Source organism: Pagrus major, chromosome 23 (assembly GCF_040436345.1).
Source record: "Pagrus major chromosome 23, Pma_NU_1.0".
In the NCBI taxonomy this organism is placed as follows: domain Eukaryota; kingdom Metazoa; phylum Chordata; class Actinopteri; order Spariformes; family Sparidae; genus Pagrus; species Pagrus major.
Window position 1 is genome coordinate 14,715,431 of NC_133237.1, and position 27,719 is coordinate 14,743,149.

Sequence of the window (27,719 nt, forward strand, 5' to 3'; positions counted from 1 at the left end):
TAATGGCGTCCTAAAACTCCTCTAATCTCACGCCCTGTAGAAATAAGCAAAGTGCCTCCAACGAGCGCGGCGGCTCACTTTCCAACAGGGTGAAGTTTTTATGCGTTGCTCCATCATCCACACAAGCAGTCATTTGGTTTTCTCTGTGGGTAAAAACTGCATTAGCCTCTTGAAGAGCCCAAAGATTTGAGTAATGAGAAGTGGCGTTTTATTCATTTATGTATTTATTGTCATTTTCCCTTGATCTCGTCCTCTGCTATAGCGATGCATTAGCCCTCAGAGAAGCTATCAATCAGGGGCTAATGGGTTGTAATTGCAGGCAGGCAGGGCCCCACATCAGAGGCAGCGGGGTCTCTGGATGGCAGACGTACAGTAGAGAATCCCCGGGTGATCTCAGGGGGGTTATAGGTTGAGGTAATTTCCGACTCATTCTCCTTTTGAAACCCATTATTCTCATCCCAACGATGTCTTGCATTAATCAACGAGGTTAATATAGTGAAAAGGTTAAAGAAGAGACAAGACAGTCATGAAAGGGCGTATCAGACATCAGTAGGGATAACAAAAAACTCCTGGGTGCTTAGTCACTGGATACCAAAGAACACACTCACTCACTCCAGAGAAAAATGGTTCTTGTTTTGTTTCCATGTAACTCTGAATCACTAAACCAGAATACCTGCACCGCAAGAGCTGTTCCCCAAAGACGACCGCCAGCTCCAGTCTTCTTTCTGCTTTCAAAGAGCCAGCCACCTGACGATGGTGTCTGATGCTATCGCCGCAGCTGTCCGTGACAGTCAGTTGATGGCTGTCAAATGCCTGAGCCAGCACACACACACAAACACACACAGAGCCACAAACAAAACAGCACAGTCTGATAAGGCTGTGCTAGATCATTTAGGGTTAAACTCTGGGAAACACGCCGTCTGCTTTGCCGACTTCTCTCATGGGAGGTTTTACATTGTTTGTCAGAAAACTGGAATGAAAATCTCCCCATGGGGCAGAATTCACACCTCATCGTTTTCATCTTGGCAGATTTAAAGGAAGACACGACACAAAAATACATCTCAGTTTCCGTCAGGGGAGTGTTAGTGGTTTGGATTGGAGGCACCAAAGCTGGTCAGGATTTCTGAAATTTGGGAAGTGGAGTAAAACATTTAAACTGGCAATGGACACGTCTTTGTTTTGTTTTGTTTTTTTTTTTGCTTGCTTGAACAATTATTAGGAAGTGAATGTTGATTACACAATGAGCCAAAAGACTGTTTCCTTATAAACTTCAATTTCACTATAAAATGTTGTGCATTTGCCATTTCTATCTGCTTCACGTCTCCATTATACAATAAAAGAATGAATTAACTCACGCTTTGTTCTGTGTTGTTGATGGTTGCCTCTCTGGAGAAAAAGATTCAGCTGTCTTTGTGACAGCGGCACCAACAATAATACCTCTCTCGAAAATGGTTGTCCGTTTCCACTTTAACTACCACTGCATTTAAATAATCTTATGAAGACAGCCTGCTTTAGGCTTCATATATATTTTGTTTTCAGCAGCTGAGAGCCAAGGAAAGGTCTCAATTTTCACACAATACAATCTACTTACATGTGATGTTTAAAGAGAGATTAATACATGTAAAGTGCTACAAGTTGTTACATAGAGCCTCTTTAAGGCTGTTGTTGTTGCCTTCATTGAAAGGGAATTTGATTCTATTGAATTTACAAGTCGAGTCTCATTATATCAGGATGAGGAGCAGGGCGTGGGTCCTCGAGGAACAGGACTGAAGAACACTGTGTAGGAGCTGCCTGTTCATATGTGGGCACCCTCCATAGGCGGTGAGGGCGCTACTATAAGTTGGTGCATGTGGGTGTGGTGGGGAGAGGGCACGTACAGCAAATACCGTCATTGACCTCAGCCTTACAAGTCATTAAGTTCAAGAACTCTGAAAGACCTGCATCTTGTTTCCATGTTACATTTACTTTAAAATGAAGTTTCAACAGCAGTCGATGGTGGACGCTCCCCGGGTTTATTTATCGCAAGAAGGCTGACGGGCTGCACCCGTCCTCTCCATGTGGCAAAACCAAAAGGAAAAGAAAAAGGGTCGGGGAAAATCCCAGCTTCAAGTTTTTTGCCACTTCAACACTGTATTCAGTGATGAGACATGAGACAAATCCTGCATCTGTTCCACATTTTGTGAAATATAGAACAACTTCCTGGTCTGATATTTGGGACATTACTGATCTCAGTTTTGGGGGGGATTTCCCATTAAAGTTGTTTTTTTTACAACATACAGTTAACTGAACTTTTGGTGACTGAAGACAAACAATGTTGAAAAGAGATGAAAAATATCTTTATGGCTACAAATTAGTAGTACTCATCTTTTTATTGGCAGCAACAATGATGTAGCTTCTGCATATTTTATTCATTGCCTACAATAAAATCTTACTAGCATCATTAAATCATTGATACTTTTTGGTATATTCTGAATGCGTTTCATTTTAATTTGTCATTTATGAAAATCTATTCACATCAATCATTTTCATGATCTTTCTATACTGATCATGGTTTCCATGTTGCATAAATTACAAAACAACACACAGACTTTCTTCTGTTACTTGAGCAGTGTTTAATGATGAAAAGGTGGTTTTGTAAATCCCAGCATTGTTTTTTTTACTTGGTATCAGATCACAATCACAAGTCATTTATTGTCAGAAAGGCATTTATAAAGTGTATGCTTGGTACATTTTGGTGTTCAGTAAACCATTTTCTTGAGATGTTTCTTCAAAGTATGACTGTGTTTTTTTTTTATTAATACCAAGAATAGGCTCTTTTTTCTTAAATCTGAGATGTGTACATTAAAACATCAGCATATCATGGACCTCAACAGCAACATTGTACATTCAGTGACGACTGATCGAAACCCCTTTAAATAGGAGTAGTCATTAATTAGGCTTGTGACTTACAGTGCCTGTGCAGACAATGTGATTCCAATGAGGATTTTAATAAAATTCATGAGTTTATCCAGGCACACACACACGCCACACGCACGCACACACACTTCCATTACTTTCCCCACGTGCATCTCCAGACTTTGCTCATTTCCCTGCAGCCGCCCAATCTTCAAAACTCTGCGGGCATTTCCAGCGAGCAGCTGCACATGATAACTAACAGGGAGAAGGAGCAGTTATGAATGTCATTTGCAGAGACTGCTTGCTGAGTGAGAGAGCGAGAGAGACCACGAGAGAGAGAGAGAGAGAGAGAGAGAGAGAGAGAGAGAGAGAGAGAGAGAGAGAGAGAGAGAGAGAGAGAGAGAGAGAGAGGAGGAGAGGCTGATTGAAGGTCTTAATGTTACATTTTAGCAGCGATTTGAAGATGTTTTCACCCCCCCAGGAGTGTCACTCGAAAGCTCTCAGGGAAAAACCTCCGAGTGGAGACCGTCTTTACATCTGGGACTTGCAAATCACAGAGGCAAGATCAGTACATGAAGCCTAAATCGCCCCTTTCCTCTTCGTCTCATCCTTTTTTTTTTTCTTTTTTTTTCTCCAGAGAGTCCCAGAACAGCTTTTTCGTTCTTTCTTTTCTCTCCCAGGTTCTCCCTCATGATGACTGCTATAATTAAAGAGACTGGTCAGGGGGAGGGCGGGAGGTGGTGGTGGGGGGGGGCTTCTACGGCTGCTCTCCAACTCATTACCAGATGTTCAGAGGTCACTCAAGTTTATACATAAACCCACGCACAAAAAGAAAAGAAAAAACCCCCTGATACATTCATGTGGACTGATTCTTAGTGTTGATAGTGTCATTCATTGTAAGGTGAGAGTGGAAAGGGGAAAAAAGAAACTCCAAAGAAACACTGTATGATGACTTTTCACAACCTGTGAACACAGGTTCAACACAGAAGACAAAACTTCAAGTAAATCCATCAGTTTCTCTTTCGGGATAATCACACGATCTATGCTTTCTTTGGAGGACAGCGCTGTCATATCCATCCAACACCTCAGACGGGAAGCTTACGTCTTACGATGGTGACGTGTAAATGATTGAGCTCGACAGGTAAAAATGAACGTCTGCGCCTGACTTTATCAGGAGGAAACACACGCCTAGCTCCCTCCTGCCTGTCGGGAAACACCATTTTAAGGGAGAGAAATTATGAGAATGTTCCTGACCACAATCTGATGAGGAAATATGCGGAGCCCTGTCATGATGTGTTTGTCATATAAACACATTCTCACCTCTGTTTTGGGCTCTAGTGTTTTCCATAAAACATGTTGCGCCCTCTATAATGTCAAGAATCGCTCATGCAAGGATATAATATTGCTAAATATTTGTAACTTTGCTGATATAAACGCAAACATTCACTTGTTTGAAATGAAATCGAACGAAACTTTAAAGTTGTTATAATCCTATTTGTCTTTGTTAACACGGAGGGTTTGGATTTCATGTTAAAAATGTCCTGCTCAGACTTGAGATATGCACATGTAATTTGATATTCACACAAATATTCCATTGTGAGAACACAGGAACAGTTTTTTTTTCCAAGTTCAAGTTCAAGTCCTGTGAATGAATCTCCAGTTTCATTTGACCCGCAGGTCAGAGTCTGCAAGAACTCAGACTGGTTGCCTCAGACCCTGATGTGACCCCTGCCCACAAAGCTCGTGGAAGTATGCCAAGCCAGCAGCAGACTTGAACCTGAAGTAGCTCCAGACCGACACGGCGCCTGGTGATTGTCCATTCTGCTCTAAGAGGAAAGCAGCCTCTTGTCTTCTGGCTCGTCCAGCAGCGAAACCGTCCTCATCGCAGATTCACGTGATGCCGAACGTTGTAAATAACATTCTGGTAAGGCAGTGTTCCACATTGCACCACAAGAAAGGATCAAGTGACAAACATCCTCAGTAAAAGTGAAACTAGAAGCTGTTGAGAGAGAGGGGGCAGCAAATAATTCAGGAATCCAGCAGATGGATCCAAATATTTGCTGTGCTAACACGAGCCAAGACCAGCAAAGCTCCCCAACGCCTCCGCCTCAGGACTGTTTCCGGAAGGTGAAAATATCCCGCGTTTTGGAGCCTTTCTTGCCCAGAGGTGGAGGCGTGGTGGTGGTGTTTGGTGAGGGCGAGGGCGTTGACGACGGGGAGGGTGAGGAGGGCTGCGGGGTGGAGGTGCCTCCATAGGGGCAGCTCTGCGAGTCTGGATGTTCACCAGAACACTCCACAGTGGGGATGTAGCGGCTGTCCCACATCCCGGGGCCGCACAGTTTACAGAGGTCGTGTAGGCTGCACGGGATTCTGGGTAGGAGGCGGAACTGGTAGAGGAGGCTGCGAGCCTGGAGGAACAGGACGAAAAGTGGCAAGATAAACTCAAATATGCAGCAGATATCAAACACAGTGGATTGAGACATTAAAATAAATCAATACCCCGGACTCTGGGTTCAAATTAAACAAAACAATGTCAAGGTCAGCTCTGTGCCGCGTTACCTAAAGCTAAAAAGCCGGCATGCCCGCCCTGGATGCAAAATCTCGGCCAAACAACAAAAGGAGTTACACCAGCTGCATGCTAACATGAACTCACTGCCTGTGGTTGCAGCAGCACTAACACAGCATCCATAAACATGAGGACACAGACTCAGTAGCAAGGATGCAGATCATAAATCCTCGGCATGGCACGGCAGCATCCCATTTAGCACCTCAAGGCCTCCGTGGGCAGGTTACAGTATATCAGAGCTGCTTTGCTGCAGCGATGGGCAGGGCTGCTTCAATGCAAACACTCTGACTTAGATGAAATGCAGCAGTCTGTGCTCACAAATCACTGACTATTCAGATGATGGATACCCATGTACTTTGACTAACTAAATGCAGCAACGTAAACACAATCGTTAAATGTCACTACATGTCATAAAAGCAAGAAAAACCCTGAGCATTTCACTGTGATACCTTGCGTAGCACCAGCTCTCCATTCATGTGCATGGAGAGGTTACTGAAGTGGAGCAACATTTGGTCGGTGGCGAGCTGCTGCTCTGTCACATCCTCCCCGTACAGAACAATGATGGCCACGCACAGGAACAGGTGGAAGTAGTCCGTCTGTGAAGAGAGGGATCAAGGGTTGGTGAGGGGGGTGATACTGGAAGACAAACGCTCATCTGAGGTGGGTGCATGAGCTCAACCACACATGAAGGGTGTGAATAAAGTCTTCAAATCAATTTGGGATTTTAGGGCTTCTGCAGACTTGGATTAGACCGGATGAGCTGTGTGGAGCCATTTTATGTTTCTTTGTTTTTAAACGTTTTAAAACAAGTCCCCATCTACTTCAGTCATTTAGACTTTTCAAGTACTTTTTGGGACTTTCCAGGCCAAATTCCCTCAAATCTGAGATACGGATCAAGGTTTTTTTCTGTTACAAAGCACAGAATTTCTATGCTGAGAACTAGCTGACTTTACAGAAGCTAACAGATAATGAAGAGAGGCATTCTGCACAACATTTAGAAATTCAACTGCTTTTTAATTATCTGTGTCTACTTATGCATATTTTTCAAAGACTTTCAAAGCCTCGATTTTCACCCTGAAATTCACACACTTTAGAGGATTTGAAGGATCAGTGGAATGAATATCTGCAGATTATCAGATATTTTAATCCAAAATCCACTGACGACATGGTCTCACATGTATTTAGTCAAGCCTTTGCTGCAGGGGACAACTTGAAGGTTACCACAGATCAAAGAGAGCCAGAGAATAGATATGCAGAGAATGCGAATTCACACTGAAAGCCAGTTCAAGGACAATGCAAATAATTGTAATGTTTGACAATTTTAGCTTAAAGACAAAAAGTAAATAAGGGGCTGAGCAGGACAAAGAAAGGTTAAATAAATATTTAAAACCTGGATGAGTGCGACTTTGTAAGTGTCAGTTAGTCTAAATATTTAACACAACAGGAGCAGTGAAGAACGAACTATTGTGGCACAATATCACAAGATGCCTCCCTTTTCACAGAAAAATCAGATATCAATCAGAAATTGTTGCTTCTGGTCCGTGTGACATTCAACTGTCTAAACCGAGGTTTCGGTCTGATATCTCCTCTATCAGCAACTGTAGCTGAAGATCACAACGTGTAGCAGGGAGTCTGAACAGATGTCATAAAGAAGAGAAAGACTGATATTTGACTCTGCCTCAGCGAGAAGTGGTGTTAAGCGCTGTGCCGTTGCGGCGAGCACGACACAGATACAAGCTTACTGCACCCTGAGACAAGACAGACGGGCGATTGATACTCGAGTTCGCCTGCTTCATATATACACTGTATGTTTTACAGTATTTAATGTACATTTGTCAAGCTGTTATGCTTTTAAGAAGTACTGAAATATATCAGTTGAAATGTGGGATTTTATATATGTTAAATCATCTCTGTAGAATTAAACCATTAAACCCCTCCACAACCAAGAAGTAATAAGACGTTTTAAAGGGATTTTAGGAGGATTACAATAGTCTGTGGTGACAGGATTTGAAGGAATAACATGGACTCTCTTTATTGGAGACAATGTTAGCACATTTCTGCACAGCCGCTGGAGGTTCATCAAGAATTTGGTGCTGTAGTGAAACAGCCAAACGCCTCTGTGTGCTCATTTATGCAAAGTTGTTCTCACAAACTTGTGTATGCAAAAAAAGCTGCTCGGACTTTGCCCTGACCTGATAGTGTGCCCAGCAGGCCTCCCACATGCGCAGAGCCTCGGTGTCGGGGAACTCTCGTTTGAAGCAGAGCAGGATCCAGCGGTGGCAGAAGAGCAGCTGGAGGCCGTCCTCCCCCAGTCTGGTCAGGTGCTGGTGGAAGCGGGGCATCATGAGACGCAGCAGCTCCCGAAGGTACATCTGGAGTCGGGGCAGAGAGAGTACGCACTGCCTTAACAATGCAAATATTTCTTAGACACATTTTCATATTCTTAGGCTGGAATTATGCCTCTCCAGGCTGCACGTAAGTGAACGTACACAGATGTTTTATCCTTTAAGGATTAACTAGGAAGCAGCGTCGCTCTTAGGAAACCACGATGAAGAAAAAACATAGAAAACATCAGTAAACTGAAACTAATTTCTCCCCGGTGACAGTGTAACATCTGTTAAATACATGTGATATAATTTGAATTTAATAATGTAAATGGACCATGACAAGAAGATCGACGATTTTAACTTGTAGTCATTTATTTTCCTTTGATCTGTCAGAAGACCACGCTTGAAAAAACAGAAAACTTCCCAACAGGAGTTTGCATCAATCAATTATAGAAGGTGACACAATAATCCAAATCCACTCTACGGTTTGAGTTAAGATTTAAAAGGTCACGATTAGATTCCTTTTCCAGTTTAAACATTTTTTCAGTACTGAATGTCAATATTTGACTATCGCATCCGGATTTGTATAGATCATTAGATCAATGGTTTGAAGAAGGGCGTTTCTGAAGCTATTCGACCAATCGAACAAACACCTTCATGTTTATTTTCTTTGGAAGCATAATTCCAGTACAACCTGACAATTTTGCTCCACATAGAAACATCCTACCAGCTGCCTCTCCATGTCTTCATCTCTTGGCGAGCTGATGAATATGGTGTTCTCCATGAGGCCGACGAAGCACCAGAAGGTGTCGCTTTCATCCTGGATCTCAGTGAGCAGCGGGGCCACCAGGTCAGACATGCCCTGGCAGTAGCCCATGTCTGGATTAAAAACTGCATAGTTGAGCAGAATCCGCCTGTGGAGAGAACAGCCGCGGACGTTTCAGTGCAGAAAACCTAATGCAAATTGACAACTGAGACTCATAAACATTACAATCTTTAGCCTTTTTTTTGGGTCTCTAACATAGAAATGTTCACGACCCTTGAGCTCGGCCAAACCACTGAACTGAATGGTCCCACCCAAACACTCTGAATGATCCAACATGTGTTTCAGCATTACTGGTAATGCCCAGGAAAACATGACAACTAGCTGCGGTAACCGGGGAGCTAATTAATGATCTGGCTTTTCTTTTGTGTATGGATTTAAACAGCAAAAATGGATGTCATCTGGAAAAACTAAGGGGGGGAGCAGACTTTGCAGTGGCTTTGTGTCTGAAATTAGAGATAAAAATGAGAAGAAGATCATGAATGACAGAGAGAAGGTTATCTGTGACATATCAGTACAATAGATGTGAGATATCTGAAGAGGCGTGAGATAAGCGCTGGTATCACCCCCTGCCCCAGACGCAGCATAAGACATAATACCTGCACAAATACCAGGAGCCTCGATGAGAGTCACTAAACTAATATGCTATTTAAATCCTCCTGCTCCTCGTTTAGAAAGCCATTAGCTCTGAGTATGCATCAAAAGTGCTCAGACGGCTTAGTCAGAGTCAATAAAGCATGAAACTCATTTGCGGCTCCCCCAGGGTTCAGAATATGAAATGAATAGGTACGCCTGAGCGTCGGGCTGAGGAATGGGAATGATAAGGATGGATGGGAGAGAAGGTGACAGACGGAGATAGAGATCGAGAGTGGGGGGGGGATAAAAAAAGAGGAGGAAGGGGGGAAATGAACAGAAATAGTCTGACCTCATGATCTCCACATTGGGGTTGTTCTCTCCTCTGAAGAAGTGGTTGCTGCGGTCTGTCCTCACCACGTCTTTGTCCACTGTGAACTGGACTTTCCTCCAGAACTCGCTGTGCTCCTCCGGGCTCATGGATAGCCTGAAAAATACACAAAGAAACAGTTGGAATTGGAAAAGTTAGACCGCGCTAAAGAAGACTAGTTTTCCAAAGTTGTGACTGGTTAGCAAGACAGAAACTTGGGAAAGTTCTGCTGCACAAACTCTAGGGAAATTAAGGTAATTAGGATAAGAAAATAAAGCCACATCAAATAATCTTTACCTCAAATGTTACTCTAGTGTAAAACACTAATGGTTATATTCAAATGAGTTAAAAATGTGGGGGTGGGCGAGCAGTGGACTGAGGGGGTTTTTCACCAGCAAGCGCTCCATTGAGGATACTACCACAACCATAAAACCCCTCTAAATGTTAGGCACTATATTAGGAATGTACTCTGTGTATGGCACTAATGTACTCAAGTCCTAACAAGCAGAGGGGATTTAATTAACACTGTTTGTTTTCCATGTGGGCCCACCAGGAATAATGAGCGCACACCTGATGCAACGCCACGCAACTGTTTAGTTTCAGAGCCGAGTGTTTGTGTCGTTGGACCCTCCCGAGCCGCCTCTCTGTCTCTCCTGAGAAAGACACTCAGGAGTTCAGTACATGTTTTCATCACTTTTTATTTCTGAGGCTTGTATGGTAAAGGAGGAATATAGCTGGAAACATAATAGTGCCACACGCTGCACTAATAGTTTATGTTTATTGGTTTTATTTCCTGTTTGTTCTTATAGGGGCAAATAAAGGGATGACGGCCAAACCACAGCGTTTAAGTGAAGCACTGTTTGTGGATTTCTGGGCTGATATCGATGTTTAAAATAACAATTTAGCCGGAAGCCGATGCTGATACCGATGTGTCTTGTTTTTGTTATTTATTCCCCATTTTGTGACAGGTGGACAAACAAAAACTGAACAGTTTTGAGTCATTTGGCCTTTTAATTACACTATCTCTGAAAAAGCGCAGATTCAATCACACAAATTTATGAAACAACCCCTAATATAACCTTCTTTCACATAAAAAGTATTTCTTTCGAGTGACAGCTACCTTTTCACTGATAAGAATTCTTCAATACCTTCACAACCTTAAAAATTGATGGCAGGGATGTCACGAGCCAGGAGCTCATGGAAAATTGACACAACAAATAAAAATCAGCCACTGCCATCTGTGAGTATCGCCTTTGTGCTCGATAGCAGTCAACAAGGAGAATATCGGTCAATACTGATGATAAGCAGATACAACGGTGCATCGATACGGTGTTCACAGGCTGAACAAGATACTTGATATATGCAAAGGTGTTTTTCTGAACAAAGATCATGTTACAGTCAAAGAGAAGTGAACTCTGAGGCATAAATAGAGCTCTTTTGAATTTTAGGCACTGGTGCAAAAATGAAATATAAGCACTTCCTCTTTAAGCCAGTCAGAGAGGACATTTACTTATGTTAGGCATGCAGCATGTTGTGCATCACCAGGAAACTCACTTACCCAACCTGCTTTTTGTGTTACAATTGAAAAACATGAAAACTAAAGAAAGAAAAAGAAAGATGATCTAAAGGCTGCCATTCATGATATCCACAATAACAATATCCATAATATTCACTCTGCCTGTCGACCTACATCTGCAGTCACCCGGTCTTTGGCTACTCAAAAGTCTATTTACTAGTCCGAGCTGCATTTCCTCCACTTAGATATCACAGCTAAGGAAAGGACACACGGTTAGGAGACAAGGAGCAAAACCACCGACATGTATCCTCTCTCCTAATGATCAACTAGTGGCCCTGGAGGCTGCTCAAGTCAAATGGTCTTTAAAGGAATCCACATCAGAGTCAGAACAAGGGCTCTAATTACCTGACTTGCAGAAGACCTTCTGACGTACTCAAAATGTTAATAGGTCGTACAGATGAAACCTGTCCAAATATCATATTCATTATGGACTGAGCTGCACAATGTGTGAAAATACGAGCACACTCGACCTTTCGGTGGCGGGGTGAAGACAAACAGACTCGGGATGTGCTCCTGGGTGTGTATGTGTGTGTTTTTTCCTTCTGAGGTGAGAGTATTATCTGATAAGCACTGACATGTTTTTTCTCCAGAGACTTTTTTATTTCACACCCGGCACCTCCCCTTCACACTTCCCTGATTGTGGGTATTGATTGCTCAGCTGCTGCGACGAAAACACTCACATATGGTTGAACGTTTGACTGACTGAGCGTTTGGCAGCCGATGGTGCAGCCATGTGACAGTTCATCTGCCGTTTTGCAGTGTCAAGAAGACTGCTGCATCTTTGTCAGAATTTGTTTTCGATTAATTGATTTCCCTTCCCCCCCTACTTCTCTATAAACACGCATTTATTTCTTTCTCCCTGTTCCTCACCTCCTCTGCTGGATGTCATGGTAGTGGGTACGTTTTTGCAGCCTCCAGGCCTCCCTCTCCTGAGAGGAGGAGTCATAGCTGTAGTAGTGCAGCAGGAACGGCCACACCTCGCCGCGGATGGATGGGTCAATACCACCGAAGAAGATGGCCTAGCGGGGAGTGAACATACAAAAGTGAGCGCAAAAGGTCGAACAGGGGGTGCTGTTCTAGCAGATGAGAACAAACTGTGCGCAGTGTTGCAAAATGCTGCATAACCAAATCTCCTAGAAGAGAAACAAACACTGTGTAATGTGCATGTCCAGCAAAAACAGAGCTCCTCTGTTCTGAGGAAATGTCTTGGTCATAGTCTAACTGCCACTGAGTCATTCCGGTAAGATGGTGAAGCTTCAACTGAGTCAAACCGAGACAACTTAAATGAGTCACAGCAGGGGGACACTGGCCAAAACCAGCCCGCTCATTATTCAGAGACTGGGTGTGCTGATTAAAACTGAAAGTTGTACACGCTGGGGATGAGTTTCGAAATGACTTTCAGTTTGTGTGATTCAGAGGGAAAATGTTAAAACAATTTTGACTGTATGGACAGAAGCAGGGGAGACTCATGTAGACCTGAAGACTGAAAAAGTATGCACATGAACAAAGACATACCTTACGTAGTTTATACTCCTCCTCCACCTGCCCGCTGTGATTGAGGTGACGCAGCCAGGTGGTGACATCCAGCCGCCGATAAAGCTTCTCCTCTGGGTGGGTCTCAGCAGACGGCAGGGTGGGCCTCTGGATGGAAAACTGCATGCAGGATTTCTCAACTGACACCTGACGGAAAGAGTGAAAATCTGAATAGAAAATTCCTTCGTCTCTGAGTAAAACTAGACTCAGAACTGGTGTTTCTTGGCTGTACCCCGACCTGGTCTTTAAGCTGAGTTTCCCTGCAGCACTTCCACTGCTGGAAAACCTCGCCCAGCTTGTCCAGTCCAGCATGGTGGAAGTGGAGGATCTTATATTGGCTCTCTCTGCTGGCGATCACCAGCTGGCCACTGGTGCACGCCTCATCGCTGCAACGGCACGAGAGAGAATGAGAAAGACGAGACACTTGTGTGTTAACAGACCATTTTTTACTCCTTACCGAACACATTTCTTAGACTATTTCTAAGGTCATTGTAGGTTAAAGAAATAAATAAATAAGATTTTGTTTATTTTCTTGTTAATTAAACCACTTTGATCTCGAGGAATATCCAAGGTTTGTTTTCCTCGCAAATTAATGACTTTTGGTCTCGTCTTGTGAGTTTTTTTGGTTAAAAGAACCACAATGCATCACTTCGCAAAAATAATCAGAAATTTTAGACTTTTATCTGGGAAATTCAGAGTGTTTTCACTGACTATAACCCCACTGCCCATGGCTCTGTCATTTTTTCCCCTCCACTGTACATCTCTGATCATATCTACAACTAATTTTCCGGTTATCATCAAAAAAACCGAAACATGTCCTGAAACCTAGCACACTGCACGAGACACTGCACAGTAGCGAGACAGCGTGACCCCCTCGTGACTCCCAGCTGACCTGAAGAAGAGCCTCAGCGACCTCATGTGACCCAGGTCCACCCTGAAGACGCCGCACAACTGCTCCAGAGCCAGCACCTTCTGCTGCTCCTCCCACCGCGCACCATGTGACTGGCCGCCGCTCTCTGAGGGGGCGTGGCTGTCCAGGCTGGAGGCGGAGCTTGCGGAGTGGGTCATGGACTCCTCACACAGCTCCCTGCCGCAAAAAACACAAAGGATTTCCTACGAATTACAATTTAATTTGAGTTTTTATTGCGCTAAAGCTAACTGAGTCATGGTTTTTTCCCAATGAAATTCAAAAGGAATGGGACTCTCTCCTTTTCTTGTGCCTCACGCTCAGACACGGAGCCAGTCTTCTGTGTGGAACATTAATAATAAACATCATGTAGACGGCGGCCGGCGGTGTTTAGCCCAGTGATAACTGTGCAGACATGTGGGCTTAACCCGAGCTCAGCTCTGCCCTGTTGTTTTGTGTCTCAATACGGCTCAGCAAAAAGGCTCAGAATGGGAGGAATGCATGGAGGCTTCTGAGGACACACACACACACACACACACACACACACAAGGAAATCTGTACACACACAAATCACACTGTCTGCCGTCCAATTTCCCCTGTCATTCCCCCCATGGCCAGCATGTTGTTCCCGGCACTGAAACCTGAGCCGAGGGTTCCTCTGCTGCGGGAGGAGACACACTACACATATATGTCCAGAAACACACACACACACACACACACACACACACACACACACAAGCGAATGGACCGTAGCTAATGACCATAATGCACTCTCTAACACGTCTCGAGACTCGCTAACGCTGAGAAACAGGCCAACACATAAATGCGTTAAACCCGCTGACATTTGAGAAGCGGACGTCTAAATGAAGTTGTTTGCTGACTGCTGACTATAAATGCACTTATTGCCTGTTTAGAAAATGTACATTTTGTGTATTAAATCTCTAGAGTGCGTGTGTAAAAAGACACGCACAGTTTCTCTCTCTGGTTTGAGTGAATTATTTGTGTAAAATGACATCTCTTCCCTCAGAAATGTAATATCTGTTTAGAAATATTCTACAGGCGGCATGTTGGTGCAGTGAAAGGGAGAAGGGAGGAAGGCCGAGCCTGATCTATTACACCCTGGATCAATCATGTCTGGCTAATCATTTCCCCCGTTAGCAGATGGGAAAATAACAAGGCTGATCAATCCAAGCTGCACAGTTTCCTCTGCTATCTAGTGATTTACTGCTCTCTGTCTCATGTATCATGCCACAAACCAGACTGGGGAGCACAAGGAGACGGGGAGAGAGGCGCACAGGGCTCCGGTAAGACTGCACTGTACTCGCTTTTTCACGAGTCCAATGACTGTCAGGCTCTGGGTGTTAACAAGGCCTACGAGCCCATTTACAGCACACGTTTCCTCCATTCTTGCATGCTTGAAGTACAAGTGCAAAAAAAAAGGTTTTTGCATATTTTTCCACATGGAAATGAAAGTGCACAAACCATGGAAAACGCGGCGAGAAACCACATGACTCTTGGCATTATAGCGCATATTGTCCGCTGTGCTGCATCCAAGCGGAAACCCAACGACTGATTAACAGCATCCGTCAGTGTCGACATGTACTGTACTGCAGGCAGCAGCCAAGCCGTAAACCGTGCAGAGAGTACATTATGTAAACAAGCTGTTTTGATGGAGTCAGGCTGCTGCAACCGGCATATCCCACCAGGCCAGGGTGAGATCAAACTGCCCTGAGGCCCCTTCAAAACACCTCTCCCCCCCCGTACATGAGGCTTTGCCCTGGGGGAAGGTGCTGCCAGGTCACCCTGAGAACCAGGACCAAGGGCTGCATACAGGCCTCCAGGGACTCCCAGGCCCTTCAGCTAATCCCCGGGGGCGCGAGGGCAGACAGATGAGGGAGGGGCTCGGGGTAAAAGGCGCAAGTGGTCAGTGCAGTTTGGAGCTTGGGAGAAAAAAACATCACAATTATCTATGATATTTTTATAATCCCAGAACTAGAACAGCCTCGAAAGAGATTGCAAGATGACTGATTGCTTAATCAAAAGTTAATCGAGGGGGGTCATTCATTTTATCTATCATCTGTTTTCATAGTGACATTAAAGGCTCTTTTTTTGTTCATTTGAGTTAAACAGAAAAACACAATTAAATGTAAGGCTGGGCAATATGGCCTTAAGATAATATTGTTACATTTTTAGTACGTAGAAACGCTTTGAAAGGGCTCAGACTGAGAGACACAATCAAATATCACGATATATTTGACCAAATACCTCGATATCAATATTGCAACAATATTAACACAATGAGATTTTTGATAAATAATCATCAGTAATGTGGATATAATGACTGAGTATTAGAACAGGTAGAACAGTCTTGTAAGTTTCATCACTTTACTGTAACACAGCCTTTAAAACCAGGAAAATACAACCATTATACTGTATATCAATGTAGAGTATTTTAATTTTCTGCCACTTTATACTTCAAATTAACAACATTTTGGAGGCAAATATTGTCCTTTTTACTTAACTACATTTTTTTGATAATTTTAGTTACCAGTGGAGGAAGAAACTAATTACAACTACTTTTTTTGCTGGGGGGTACTTGTACGTAACTATTTTTTTAAGTCTGTAATTTTATTCATACTCTTTATTCATGCATGCATTATAACATGTGATCTACTAAGTTACTTTTAAAATCATAGGCTCTCCCATCAAAAACGGGTAAATTAGACTGAAGAGTCAGAGAAACAGAAACCTCTTTGATTGAACAGATGCTATTGATAATGCACTAAACATCAATGACCAATAAGTAACTAATACTCTGAGTAGTGTTTGAGAAGAATACTCTATACTTTTACTGAAGCATTAATACCAGTAGTTTAATCTGTAATGTAACTGTCCTCATACTTGGGTGCAGATTTTCAGTACTCTCTCCACCACTGGTCTCATCACAATAACAGTGATGAAATGTACATTTACTCAAGTACTGTACTTAAGTACAGTTGAGGCACCTGCACTTTACTTGAGCATTTTCATTTCATGTCACTTATACTTAGAAAAATTGTACTTTTACTCCACTACATGTGTTAACTTTAGTTCCTAGTTACTTCTGCAGGTTGCATGCTGTGTCGGAGCCAAAGCTGTGCATTTTTAAATGAATTTATTTTATCAGCAACCAGATACAATACAAAAACAAAAACATTGATTCCAATAATCAAAAAAATGCTAAATATTGGATCTGATAATCTGCCAGGTTGATAATCGGTTGAATGCTCGCATGCAGGATATAAATATACTGTATGTAAATGTATTTATATAATTTACTTTTGATACTTACATTTAATATCAAATACTTTAAGACTTTTACTCAAGTACTATTCACATGGGTGGCTTTCACTTTTATCAAAGTAACATTTTAAAACGATATCTTTACTTTTACTCAAATGTGACTTTAGGATACTTTTTACAACACTGATGATGACGATGTAAATCTTTGAATCAGTGTTTTAAGTTCAAAAAGTTCCAGTGGGAGTCCAGTGATTGTTTGGCACTATAACAAAATAGTAAAGCAGAAAAAAGCTGTTTCTTGCTATATAAAGTTATTTCCTACTACTTAAACTTATTATTTATGATTTTTTAAATCTTCTTCAGGCCTTTAAATATTGTATATAAATACAGGAGGGAAAAAACAGTTTATAACCAGTGATAAGTGGCTGGAAGAGGACATTTTAAAGGATTTAAAGGCCTCACAGGCCAAAAATACTAGAAACCTCTTATCTGAGATATAATCACGTACTGAAATTCTGCAAGCAACGCCCCAGGAAGGCACAGTGACAGTCGACAGCGGTTTCATAAACTTCTGTTAAACTTGAAAGAAACTTGTTAGGAAGCTTGACAGAGATTGCTGTGGATTTCTCTCCCACCGCTCTCCTCTTTCTCCCCCCGCCTCTTTTCATCCGCTCTCGCTCTCCCATACGCCGTTCTTTCTCTTTGAATGATTCCAAGTGACATGTTTCCAGTTCCTGGCCCCTTAACAGTGTCAATTAAAGCAAGAGAGAGAGAAAGAGAGATTGAGTGGGTTCCAGGGTTTTGGCTGCTGCTCGGCTCTCTTCAGCGCTCTAATCCGGAGAGCTGACATTCAGCCCAGCACAACAACCCCGGGAGCACTGGGAATCAAAGGGCTTCACACAGACTTTAGGGGAGGGAGGGGAGACGGGGGAGGTGGGCGAGATATTTGAGAGGTGGGCAACAACGAATGAAACAATATTGAGGAAAAACTGAGAGAATGAGCAAGGAGAAAAGATGCAGAATACAGTGGGAGGCAGAAAGAGAGAGAGAGAGAGAGGAAGGGAAAACAGGGAAAAAGAGAGGATCGATATGAGTGCCAGAGAGACAAACAGCGAGCAGAGCACAGAGCAGTGGAGGAAGAGGAGGACAGAGTAAAGGTTAGAAGCTGTGAAGCAGAGAGCGCTGCCAAGTCACACACTGACTGCACTTACAGCAAGCCGGGCTCTGAGAGCGGTTAAACACACACTGACTCCCTCTCTCTCTCCCTCTCTCTCTCTCTCCTTGACACACACTGACACAGGCTCACACATTCTGGGCAACATGTCAGGCCAACATAGCTGCGTGAGGAAACGACCACGGAGGGAATCATAAAGTCAAACGGCCGTGAGGTCTGAACAGCAACACAATCGCTGTCCAGATGGCTCGCTTGATTAGAGAACTGTCTCTGGAAGAGCTGAGGTTTTGGGTTTTGTGGGATTTGGGGACTTATTTAGGGCCATCTGTGATATCATAAAACATTTAGATTAAGAGCTGCTTTAAGTCAGTGAACCCGTCTTGAACCTTGATAACGTTTCATGCCTCCTACTGGAGTCATCTACCTGCTGTCCCACCCAGGGGACATTCAGTTGTTGTGCAGTAAGCCACCATGTGGCCTCCGGGCGTAAAACACCCCTCATGCAATCAATTCTTTTCTTTTTGGCTCCACCTTGTGGTTGTTTAGAGTAACTGAAAGTGTAACAAAGAACCATTTGGGTTAGTGTGCTACAATGGGCTATTACAGCTTGTCAATCAAAGTTTCTCAGATGAAATCTGCTGATATTTTGTGTCAGGAAGTGTGGAAGCAACTGAACGTTAGCTCCTCAGCTAATGGTGCAGCTGAGGGCAGATGTGAATATTGACTTATGTGACAGTGTGGTCAGTTGAAGATAAAATCAAAAATAAGAAGATCGTCAACTGAGAAATCTTTGTCTTTGTAGTATTTGAGTTCAGTTGTATCATAACTGAGGGAATAAAGTGTGTAAAGAACACACACACAGCCCGCTCACTCTTAAAAAAAACACACAGTCTTATTTTACAGCACACACAGATATATAAATGTCTTCCATAATCCCTTACATCTGTTTGACAAAAACGCATCCTATAAATCACAACTACGGCTGCAATCAACGATTAACTTCAGTATCCACTATTCTGCAGATTATTTTCATGATTAGTCTGTGAATCGTTGTCAAAGAATTGTAAAAAATGCTTGAAGCGATTCAAATTCAAATTTTTTCTTTTGTCCAACCAACAGTCCAAAACCCAAAGACTCTCCGTTTACTATAATCAATGAGAGCAAATCCTCACATCTAAGAAGCTGAAACCAACAAAAAATGTTTGACATTTTTGCTTGAAAAATTACTAAAACGATTATTCAAATATCAAAATAGTTGCCGATTACATTTTCTTTGGATATACTCATCGATTAATCATTTGATTGTTTGTTGGAGCGATTATATATTATGCACCTGAACCCCCAACATCTCCCTTTATGGCAAGGTGTCTAACCTTGACATGAAACCCAATTTACTTATTTACACAGTTTCATAAGAATATACTGATGACCAGCATTGCTAAAGGAACGTAGGTAACACAAATGCTAACCTGAATCCTTGAAAATAAAAGTCTGTGGGTCGATTTATATCCAAACAAGGGACCTTTTTCAGAAAGAATAAACTTAAAGGGGCACTATGTAGTTTTCGAGAAGAAATTCAAATTGAAAATTGTATTATTTACAATATGAATGAGGTAATAATACAAATCTTGTCCATAAGTGAATAAACAAGCTGTTCTCAGAGGGAAATAAGGTCCCAGAGAACTGTTTGAAGCTAGAAAGGTGGCAGGGTCTGCCAAATATAAACAAAGTAAAACAGTATCAAACTGTGTTGTCCTTTAAGGTCAGTTTGTTTATCATGAAAACAAAAAGAGTCAAAATTTAAAATTAATATTCCTTCCCCAAAACGACATACTACAATTTTAACTCTGCTGTGTAAAATGAAAAATACAGAACGTAATACTCTCACTGACCTGCTTTCACTGTCCAGGAAGACTGAGCCGCTGCTTTCACAGAGGGCCTCGCTGACGGGGGAAAGGCAGAAGGGGGAGGAGAAGGTGTCCGAGTCCGAGCCCATGGTGCTGTCCCGACTCACTTCGTCCGACAGCTCGCAGGAGCCCTCGTCGCCCTCCTCCCCCGCCAAGGGCAGCTGCTGCTGCGGGTGCAAGGAGGGATCAGCTCCTGCCTCGACCGCCAGGGTGTGACTCTCTGCTGAGGTGCTGCTGGTGATGTTCCTCTCTTCATCCTCATCTTCCTCCTGGGCTGCTGGGTGACGGGAGTGGGGCCTGGAGGGAACAGTATGATGTATAATAATAATATAGAGCTGCACACTTTATCACAAATGTTTCAGTGTAACTAGGAACAAGGAGCGTTCTTAATCGATGTATCATGAAAATAACATTAAAAATAATTTTCAAAATGTTTCTGTGGATCCGGTACACATTTTATATAAGAACTTCTGTACCGTCGGCCTCGGCGGCGTGCGTTCCTGCGTACAGGGGAGCTCTCTGGCGTGATGTAGCGCAACGCCTCCTCATCCTGCCTCTGGATGCGGGAGTTGGGCACCCAGGTCAGAATCAAAGTGGTGCCCAGGCTCTCATCCTTCTCCGTGTGCACGCACAGGTAGCCTGCAGGGGGCAACATTAACCACAGTACAGTTAGGAAAGATTCAGTTGAGGGAAAATCAGGTAAGGTAAGAGGAAACATCGAGGCTTTTTATGAGCAGCAGACAGTTGAAACCCTAAGGCAAACATGAAACCTGAGAGGAGGTAAAGACACAAAGACATGACGACACAGAGGGAAACTTAAGAGGTGAGTTACGACTTTGCAGATCGCTCACACAGACAAAAATGAAGGATCGCGGAAGATAAGAGATGGAGGAATTAAGGAAATGCTATTGAACACAAAAAGGCAACTAACGTTCACACTAGGCCAGAATCACACACCCTTCACATGCGTAAAGCAGGTTTAAATAATTTTACTCTGTGCTGCAGCAGTGTTAGTAGCAGGAGGAATCTTTATAGTTTGACGGTAGCAAAAGTGAGAGTGTTGCAACAGCCTGAATGATGCTGACAGCAGAACATCTGGCCAACAGCTGTAACTATGCCCTCTGTTTTAGACTCATTTTTAATCTTAGCCTTTATCAAACTTGACTTCTGTATATTTGTGTTCTGTATGCTGGTTGTTCAGGCTGCAACTAATGATTATTTTCACTGTTGATTCTTCTGTCAATTATTTTCTTAAATAATTAATATGTTGTTTGGTCTGTAAAACGGTGGAAAAGCTTCTAAAAGCCCGGGTAACGTCCTTTAAAAGGAGCACTACGTATTTTTGGAGAAGAAAATCAAACTAAATATTTACAAAATTAGTGAGGTAATAATACAAACTCAGAAATATTTATTTTCCATTTTTTCATAACTGAATAAAAAAGCTGTTCTCAGAGGAAAATAAGGTCCCCAGAACATTCATTCATTATACAGTTTATTCAGTCATGTAAACAAAGAGAGTTTGTTTATTCAGTCAATGAAGTTCTTTCTCTTCTGATTAAAATTTCATCCCTAAAACTACATAGTGTACCTTTAATCTCGCGTTTTGCCCACAACACAGAAAAAGATTTAGTGTACTGTTATAGAAGAGTTAAAAATCCGGAAGATATTCACATTTAAGAAGCTGTAATTGGAGAAAATTTACTTTTTTTCTTAAAATACTTGCAGATTAATATAATAGTTGACAGCTAACCAATTAGTCGATTAATCATTGCAGCTCTACTTGTTATTCTGTATTAATATATATAAAGAAATGTGTAAATGTGTAAATTGGAGGGAATTCACACCACAAAGAAATCCATACACACTCCCTCCATCAGTCCGGTCATACCTGGGTGGTGCTCTGCCAGGCCGGGCAGGGGCTCTGCCGGGTGCACACAAACATTATTCTTGGAGAAGATGATCTCGCCGTCCAGGCCCGAGCGCAACGATGTGCCCCCCGCCCCGGGGTTAAAGGTCAGGAGGTCGGAGGCCTTGGAGGAGGCACGCCGCAGGAGCCGACCCAGAGACATCTCCTCAGGCACCGGGACGCTGGGCCCATTCTGGGAGCAGAAAAGGGAGTTTTAGGCAGCGCAGGGGAGGACGGTCCATGATAGAAATGGAACAGGAGTATGAAAGAGAGAAAGAGAAAAGAGGAAACATGACAGGTTCATATTTTAAAGGACAGTGTGACGAGGCTTGACTGCACAGATCCTCACCTACACTTCACCTCCTCTGTCACACGTGTGCCTGTATTTACTGCAGTGTCCTTACTGCAGAGCACCCTCTCCCCTCTGTACTTGTTCAGCGTTTCACTGTGCCACTTCTTCTTTGTCCCCACCTGCACCCACTAACACAAACACATTCACAGGATCCGTGGATACTGTACTGGTGTGTCACTGAACGCGTCCCACCTTCTGTAAACAGCACACGCACACATACACCGGTGTGTACACACGAGGAGAGATGTGCAAACACACTGCACTCCATCCGTGTGAAATTCCAAGCAGTTATCGGTAGCCAACAGATGTCGTCTGAACTGGGATCAGCATGTCACACCGGCAGAGTTTAACTTGTCGGCTTCAGAGGGAGAGTCTGCTGTGATGAAACAAACTTCAAATCAAGTGAGAAGTAAAGCGGCTCGTTTGATGTTGTGTTTCTGAGGGCTTTCTTCTTTTGAAAGGGAATCTTACTTTTACAGCTCAAAGCACTAAAAGTCAAACTCCTTCTGCTCACCTCGCACAGATCTCACTTATTCATTCCCTTTATCTTGGCTGTCTGTATGTGTGGATCATGTGTGTGTTGCCTTGTTTTCTCGCTGGCTGAACGCCCACACGTACTCCCCACTCCATCTGAGGAATGTTCCCTCCTTTTTCCTCACAGGGCATGTTTACCTCTGCCTGATTAAGCAGGCACCCCACTTCCTGATGCCAGGCCCCAGACAGGAAGTCTGCTGGCACGACACCCAGGCTAACCTCGGAGGAGAGACTTACCGTAGGCCATCATTTGGCTTACAGTTGAGAAAGTGGGTGGTTTATTTTTGTGCATTTTTGTGCAGCACATCTTGTAAAAAAAGGGGGCCGCCATTTCTTGCAGATGTCAGTAATCTTGGGCTTTTATCATTTAGTCGAGGGCAGTAGTTAATGAACTTAAACTATATAATACTAATAATCAAATGTAATCATAACCATAGCAAAACTTTGAAAATTGACAATAACTTTTAAAGCTGATTCTAGTGTAAAGTTCTTCATGTGATTTGTCCAAGTGGTGTTGCCGTACCCCAGCTAAGACCACTGCTGAACTGCTGAGGGTGTGTACAGTTCATTTCAAAAACATCAGCACTTGAGTAATGAGTATACAGCATGAGTGTCACATAACTTATATGACAGACACCTGTGGTAGTTTTCCAAAGGTTTTTTGGAAGTATGAATAAAATAATAATGTCATGCTAAATTCCTTTCAGAATGTTTCTCATCAGTTGTTGATGCGACACTTTTAATGTGACACCGTACCAATAATAACACCTCACGTCAGCCAGGACATGCATGAAAAGGTAACGTTGAGGTCAATACGTCATTTTGTGCTGGGAGTAGAAAAGGGAAAAAAGAAAAAAAAAAAGATCAATGTAATAAAACACCCTATTAGACATTATTGTAAATGAATAAATAAACAGAGTTAATCCTTTGGTGTGTGGATTTTTAAATATTTATATTGAAATCTGAGGACACCCCACAGCAGATTCAGTCCCCTAATTTTGACTACATGGCTATTAGCTATGGCCTGAGTTTATTCCAGGGGTGACCAAACGTTTTCCTTTCAAAGGCAAAAACTGTCCGACTGCCAACCATGATGAGAGTATGAAAAATAAATAATAAATAATAAGAGATCCTACATATTTAAAGAGCATTTTACCTCACACAAAACACAAAAACAGTGGTGTACTTTATAGTTTTTTGATTATTTTTTGCATTTTTTTCGTACAAACATCTGGCAGGACAACTCAGCTGTTACAGTGGGCCAACACTGGCCTGCGGGCCCCACTTTAGGCAGCCCTGGCTTATTCTATTTATTGTCAAAAAACAGTGAAACAGTCTAAAATCCAAAGATGTTCGATTTAAAATGATACACACCAAAAGAAATAGAAACTAAGGCCAGCAAATGTTTGGCATTTTTACTTGATAAATGACAAAATTCTATTGAAATGCTGTTAAATTTTCTGTCTGTCTTTTTAATCTTAATAATCTTAATAATTCCCAAGGTAGACTGCACTGATGTTGTTTTTTTAGACCTATTTCTCCAAGTCTGAAAACCAAGTATTTGGTGGTCAGGTAACCAAACCCCTCTGCTATCTGCAAACCACAACATTAGACTACTACCTAACATTAGAGGCCACTGGGCTATTTGCATGCTAACTGCTTCAGACAACATTAGACTAATACTTATGTAAATATGACTAACGCCGTGTCCACACACTCTGAGTCTGCATTCCTGCAGGACACTCGCTCTGAAAAACACGCCATCTGAACATGATGTGCGTAATGACAGGCTGGTGTCCTACACATGACACACAGCTGTTTCCAGTCGCCTCACGACAACAATAACATATTTGCTGCTGTGCTTCCATCCAGTGGTTATTTTGGTCTGTATGTGATTACAGGGACACTCAGGTCGGGTCAGTTTGATAGGGCTCCCTCGGGCTGGCTGTTAGAGGGCGTTCATCTTTTATTCTGTCAACACCTCAGTGTGCTCACACTCACACCTCTCCCTCTCTGACATTTTATCAAATCACAACCATGAACTCGTCCAGTCTCACTGTGACCTGCAGAGAACTTTGAACAGATTCATTCCCCGATAGAGAAAACATTTAATAAGAACTTGAAACATACACCACGGAAATGTAGCTGCGAGTATGAAAGCCACAAGCTTCCAGGGTCTCAGCTTCTCACCTCTGGGCTAAATTAATTAAGTTGTCACGCTGACATTTGAATAGAGGAGCCAATACTGAAAACCCCCTTTACATCTGCGCTGTACGCTGACGTGCCTGGGGCAGCTGAAAGGAGAGCGGCCACAAAGAAGCCTGAAAAACAAGGTTTTTGTGGACCCTGCAAAGGCTGGCGAAGTTCGGAGGAAACTTTAGTGTTTAGTGACTCAGTGGGAGTGTGTGTAGACTTTAAAGGCTTTATTACATCTGAAGATACATATTAAAGCATGTAAAACTTACTTCTCTGTCAAGGGAAGTGTTATATTGAGCTTCGTGTCATAAAGTGATACACTGCGTGCCCTAAAATTTAAGTACACCTGAACAGGAAGTTCAAATAACCTGTTAAAACACACATACCTCCTGTAAAAGCCAGCTGGTTTGGAGCTTATTTGATCATTTCCATAAGCAAAGATGATTATATACTTCTGCTCCTGTGCAATTGTGCCAACATTTTCTGATTACACTTCTTGCCTTAAATTGTTTTACACTCAGAAAACTAACAAGAGCCTGATGGATATATTCTCTGGGCGGATAAATCGGCCAATATTAGGCGAGCTATCTCAGATATATCAATATCAGCATGTATTTCAACTGATAAGCTACAAGAAATGCTTGAAGTAGTTATGATTTCGGTTGTCTTGCCAGAGAGCACTGACAAGTTTATCTTTTAATGATGAAACGTCCCAATCCATAAATTTTGTAGACTGAATTACTTCATGACGAAATGTAAGGGATCAATGTGGAAGTGTTTGTTTATGGCACATGTTCACGTGAAAATAAGAATATCAGCCTTTTTATAATAACTCTCAAAAATCCTGCTTCAGATAGGCCATCCACCTCCACTTCGTCTACGTACGTTGTAGAGAAAAGTACCCTTGTAAGACTTGGGTGCAGCAACCAAGTTGTTTAGGGCACCACCTAAGCCAAATAAATGTTAAATCAACATGGAGAGCATCAAAACTAACTAAGCAACTTTTCCAAGATCTATTAGTTTAAGTCATTAAGCTCCTGTGTTGTTCAGAGATGTACGATATATATCACGGGGATAAATGATCGTCTCCATATTGGGAAATTTATATTATCAGCTTTATATCATATCGGACAGATTGTATCCAATAATACAAAGCAAAATCGCTTTCACTGACCACAGCGCAGCTCACATGCTGCTGCAGGGAAAAGCCTCCTGGTTTGTACACAACAAATCTTATTAGAGTTATGAAACATTAAATCATCCATCGTTGCTCACTACATCCCTTCTTACCCTCATGTGTGAGCAAGCTACAGGTTAGGAACTTCTTTTAACAATATAAAAAGGTGAAATCATCAGTGAAATTATCAGTATTTGCCAGGAGAAGCAGGTAATTATGGGTAGAGCCTGACCAGTATGCAGTTTTTGGGGCCAATACAAATATCGAGGATTGAAAAATGACACACTTTATACACATTTTTTGCAGTGATCCCTAAAATGTGGTTATCGAACACAAAAATGTACTGATTTTTACAGTTTAACAATAAAATTCAGTGTCTTCACTCAGAATCTAATCAAAATAAATCACCCCAAGCATCGTTTTGGCGCCGTTTTCTTTTCGTTGACAACATGTGCACCAACACCAATATATCTACGATACACCGATATCGTCAGCCAAACGATACATCGGTCGGGCTCTGACTCTATACTTTGTGCTCCCCGAGGTGTTAATTCATGATCTGCTCTCGCTTTTTAAACTTGTTTAGCACACAGATATAAAAATGCTCCAAAATGATGCGTAATTGCATATTTACACAGAAAATTTGAGGGATGACCCTTAAACCCCCCCTGCAAACTACATGCACACTAGTATACACTGCCTATCATGCAGCTCAGTCAGTGTATACTAGTGTGAATATAGATGTAGGGTGTAGGTCAACTCTGCCAAAATAAAAGGGCTGGTTGCAGGTGGTGTGTGCCTGTCCTGGAGGTGCCTGTGTGTAGTAACAGAGCAGCCTGTGCAGCAGAGCAGAGGCGGGCCGTAATGTCGGGGGCTCCACCAGCCCATCATCGGTCTGACAGGCAGCATCCGCCTGACAGGAGAGGAGGGGAGGATGGGACAAGGCTTCTGCCACCGCAGCACTATTCCCACACACAGGCCTGTCCTAATATCCTCATGTGCTTGTGTGTGTTTTCGGCCCAAAGGAAGGGGACTCTCTATCTGTACCACCTAACATACAGCATTAATATTTTAGTTTAGCTGCCGACACCATTAGCTAGTTGCAGCCACGGTGTCCGCCTTCACAGCCAACTTTAAAGTTTGTTTCACCGCAGAAGGCAAATGTTAAGGTCCTGGCTCGAGCCGGACAAAATGTGTCTTTCTGCTGCTGTTGGCATGCACCTGTTCAAGGAGGAGAAATGAATGAATAGCGGCGGCAGTATGTAGAAGGAGAAACGGGGCCAAAGCGGCTCACCTTCAGTCCCGCCGCAGAAGTCTACAGCCCATGTCGGACATCCATGTCAGCGAGCAGCCGGGGACCGAGCAAGCGTGTACCGGCGTCCTTTCACCGCCTTTTCTCCCGGATTCAGCTGACCTGTTACGAGCGGTAGTCTTGTTTGTATCCTTGTGTTTTCCGACAGTGACACCACACGTTTGACTGCTGCTCTCTCTACAGCGAAAAAAAAAAACACACTTCCGGTTTTAATTTTCAAAATAAAACCTCCCCCCTTTGAAGAGCGTGTTGTCAGCGCTTTAATTTGTAAGCCGGACTTGTCCTACTTCCTGTAACTACTCGGTCGTG

General features: G+C 42.8%; 1 protein-coding gene across 1 annotated transcript; it reads right to left on the reverse strand.

Annotated features, from left to right (window-relative positions):
• Nucleotides 1-2,603: 2,603 nt before the first annotated feature.
• Nucleotides 2,604-27,516, reverse strand: tbc1d16 (TBC1 domain family, member 16). The gene is made up of 13 exons (XM_073493652.1): nucleotides 27,393-27,516; nucleotides 21,822-22,032; nucleotides 20,410-20,572; nucleotides 19,919-20,230; nucleotides 13,556-13,750; nucleotides 12,902-13,049; nucleotides 12,646-12,810; nucleotides 12,001-12,149; nucleotides 9,537-9,671; nucleotides 8,516-8,702; nucleotides 7,654-7,833; nucleotides 5,911-6,057; nucleotides 2,604-5,303 (listed from the first exon to the last, which is right to left on the reverse strand). Exons 2-13 carry the CDS (start codon nucleotides 22,000-22,002, stop codon nucleotides 5,004-5,006), a joined length of 2,262 nt encoding a protein of 753 aa, XP_073349753.1. The 5' UTR covers nucleotides 22,003-22,032; nucleotides 27,393-27,516; the 3' UTR covers nucleotides 2,604-5,003.
• Between the last annotated feature and the right edge of the window lie 203 nt (nucleotides 27,517-27,719).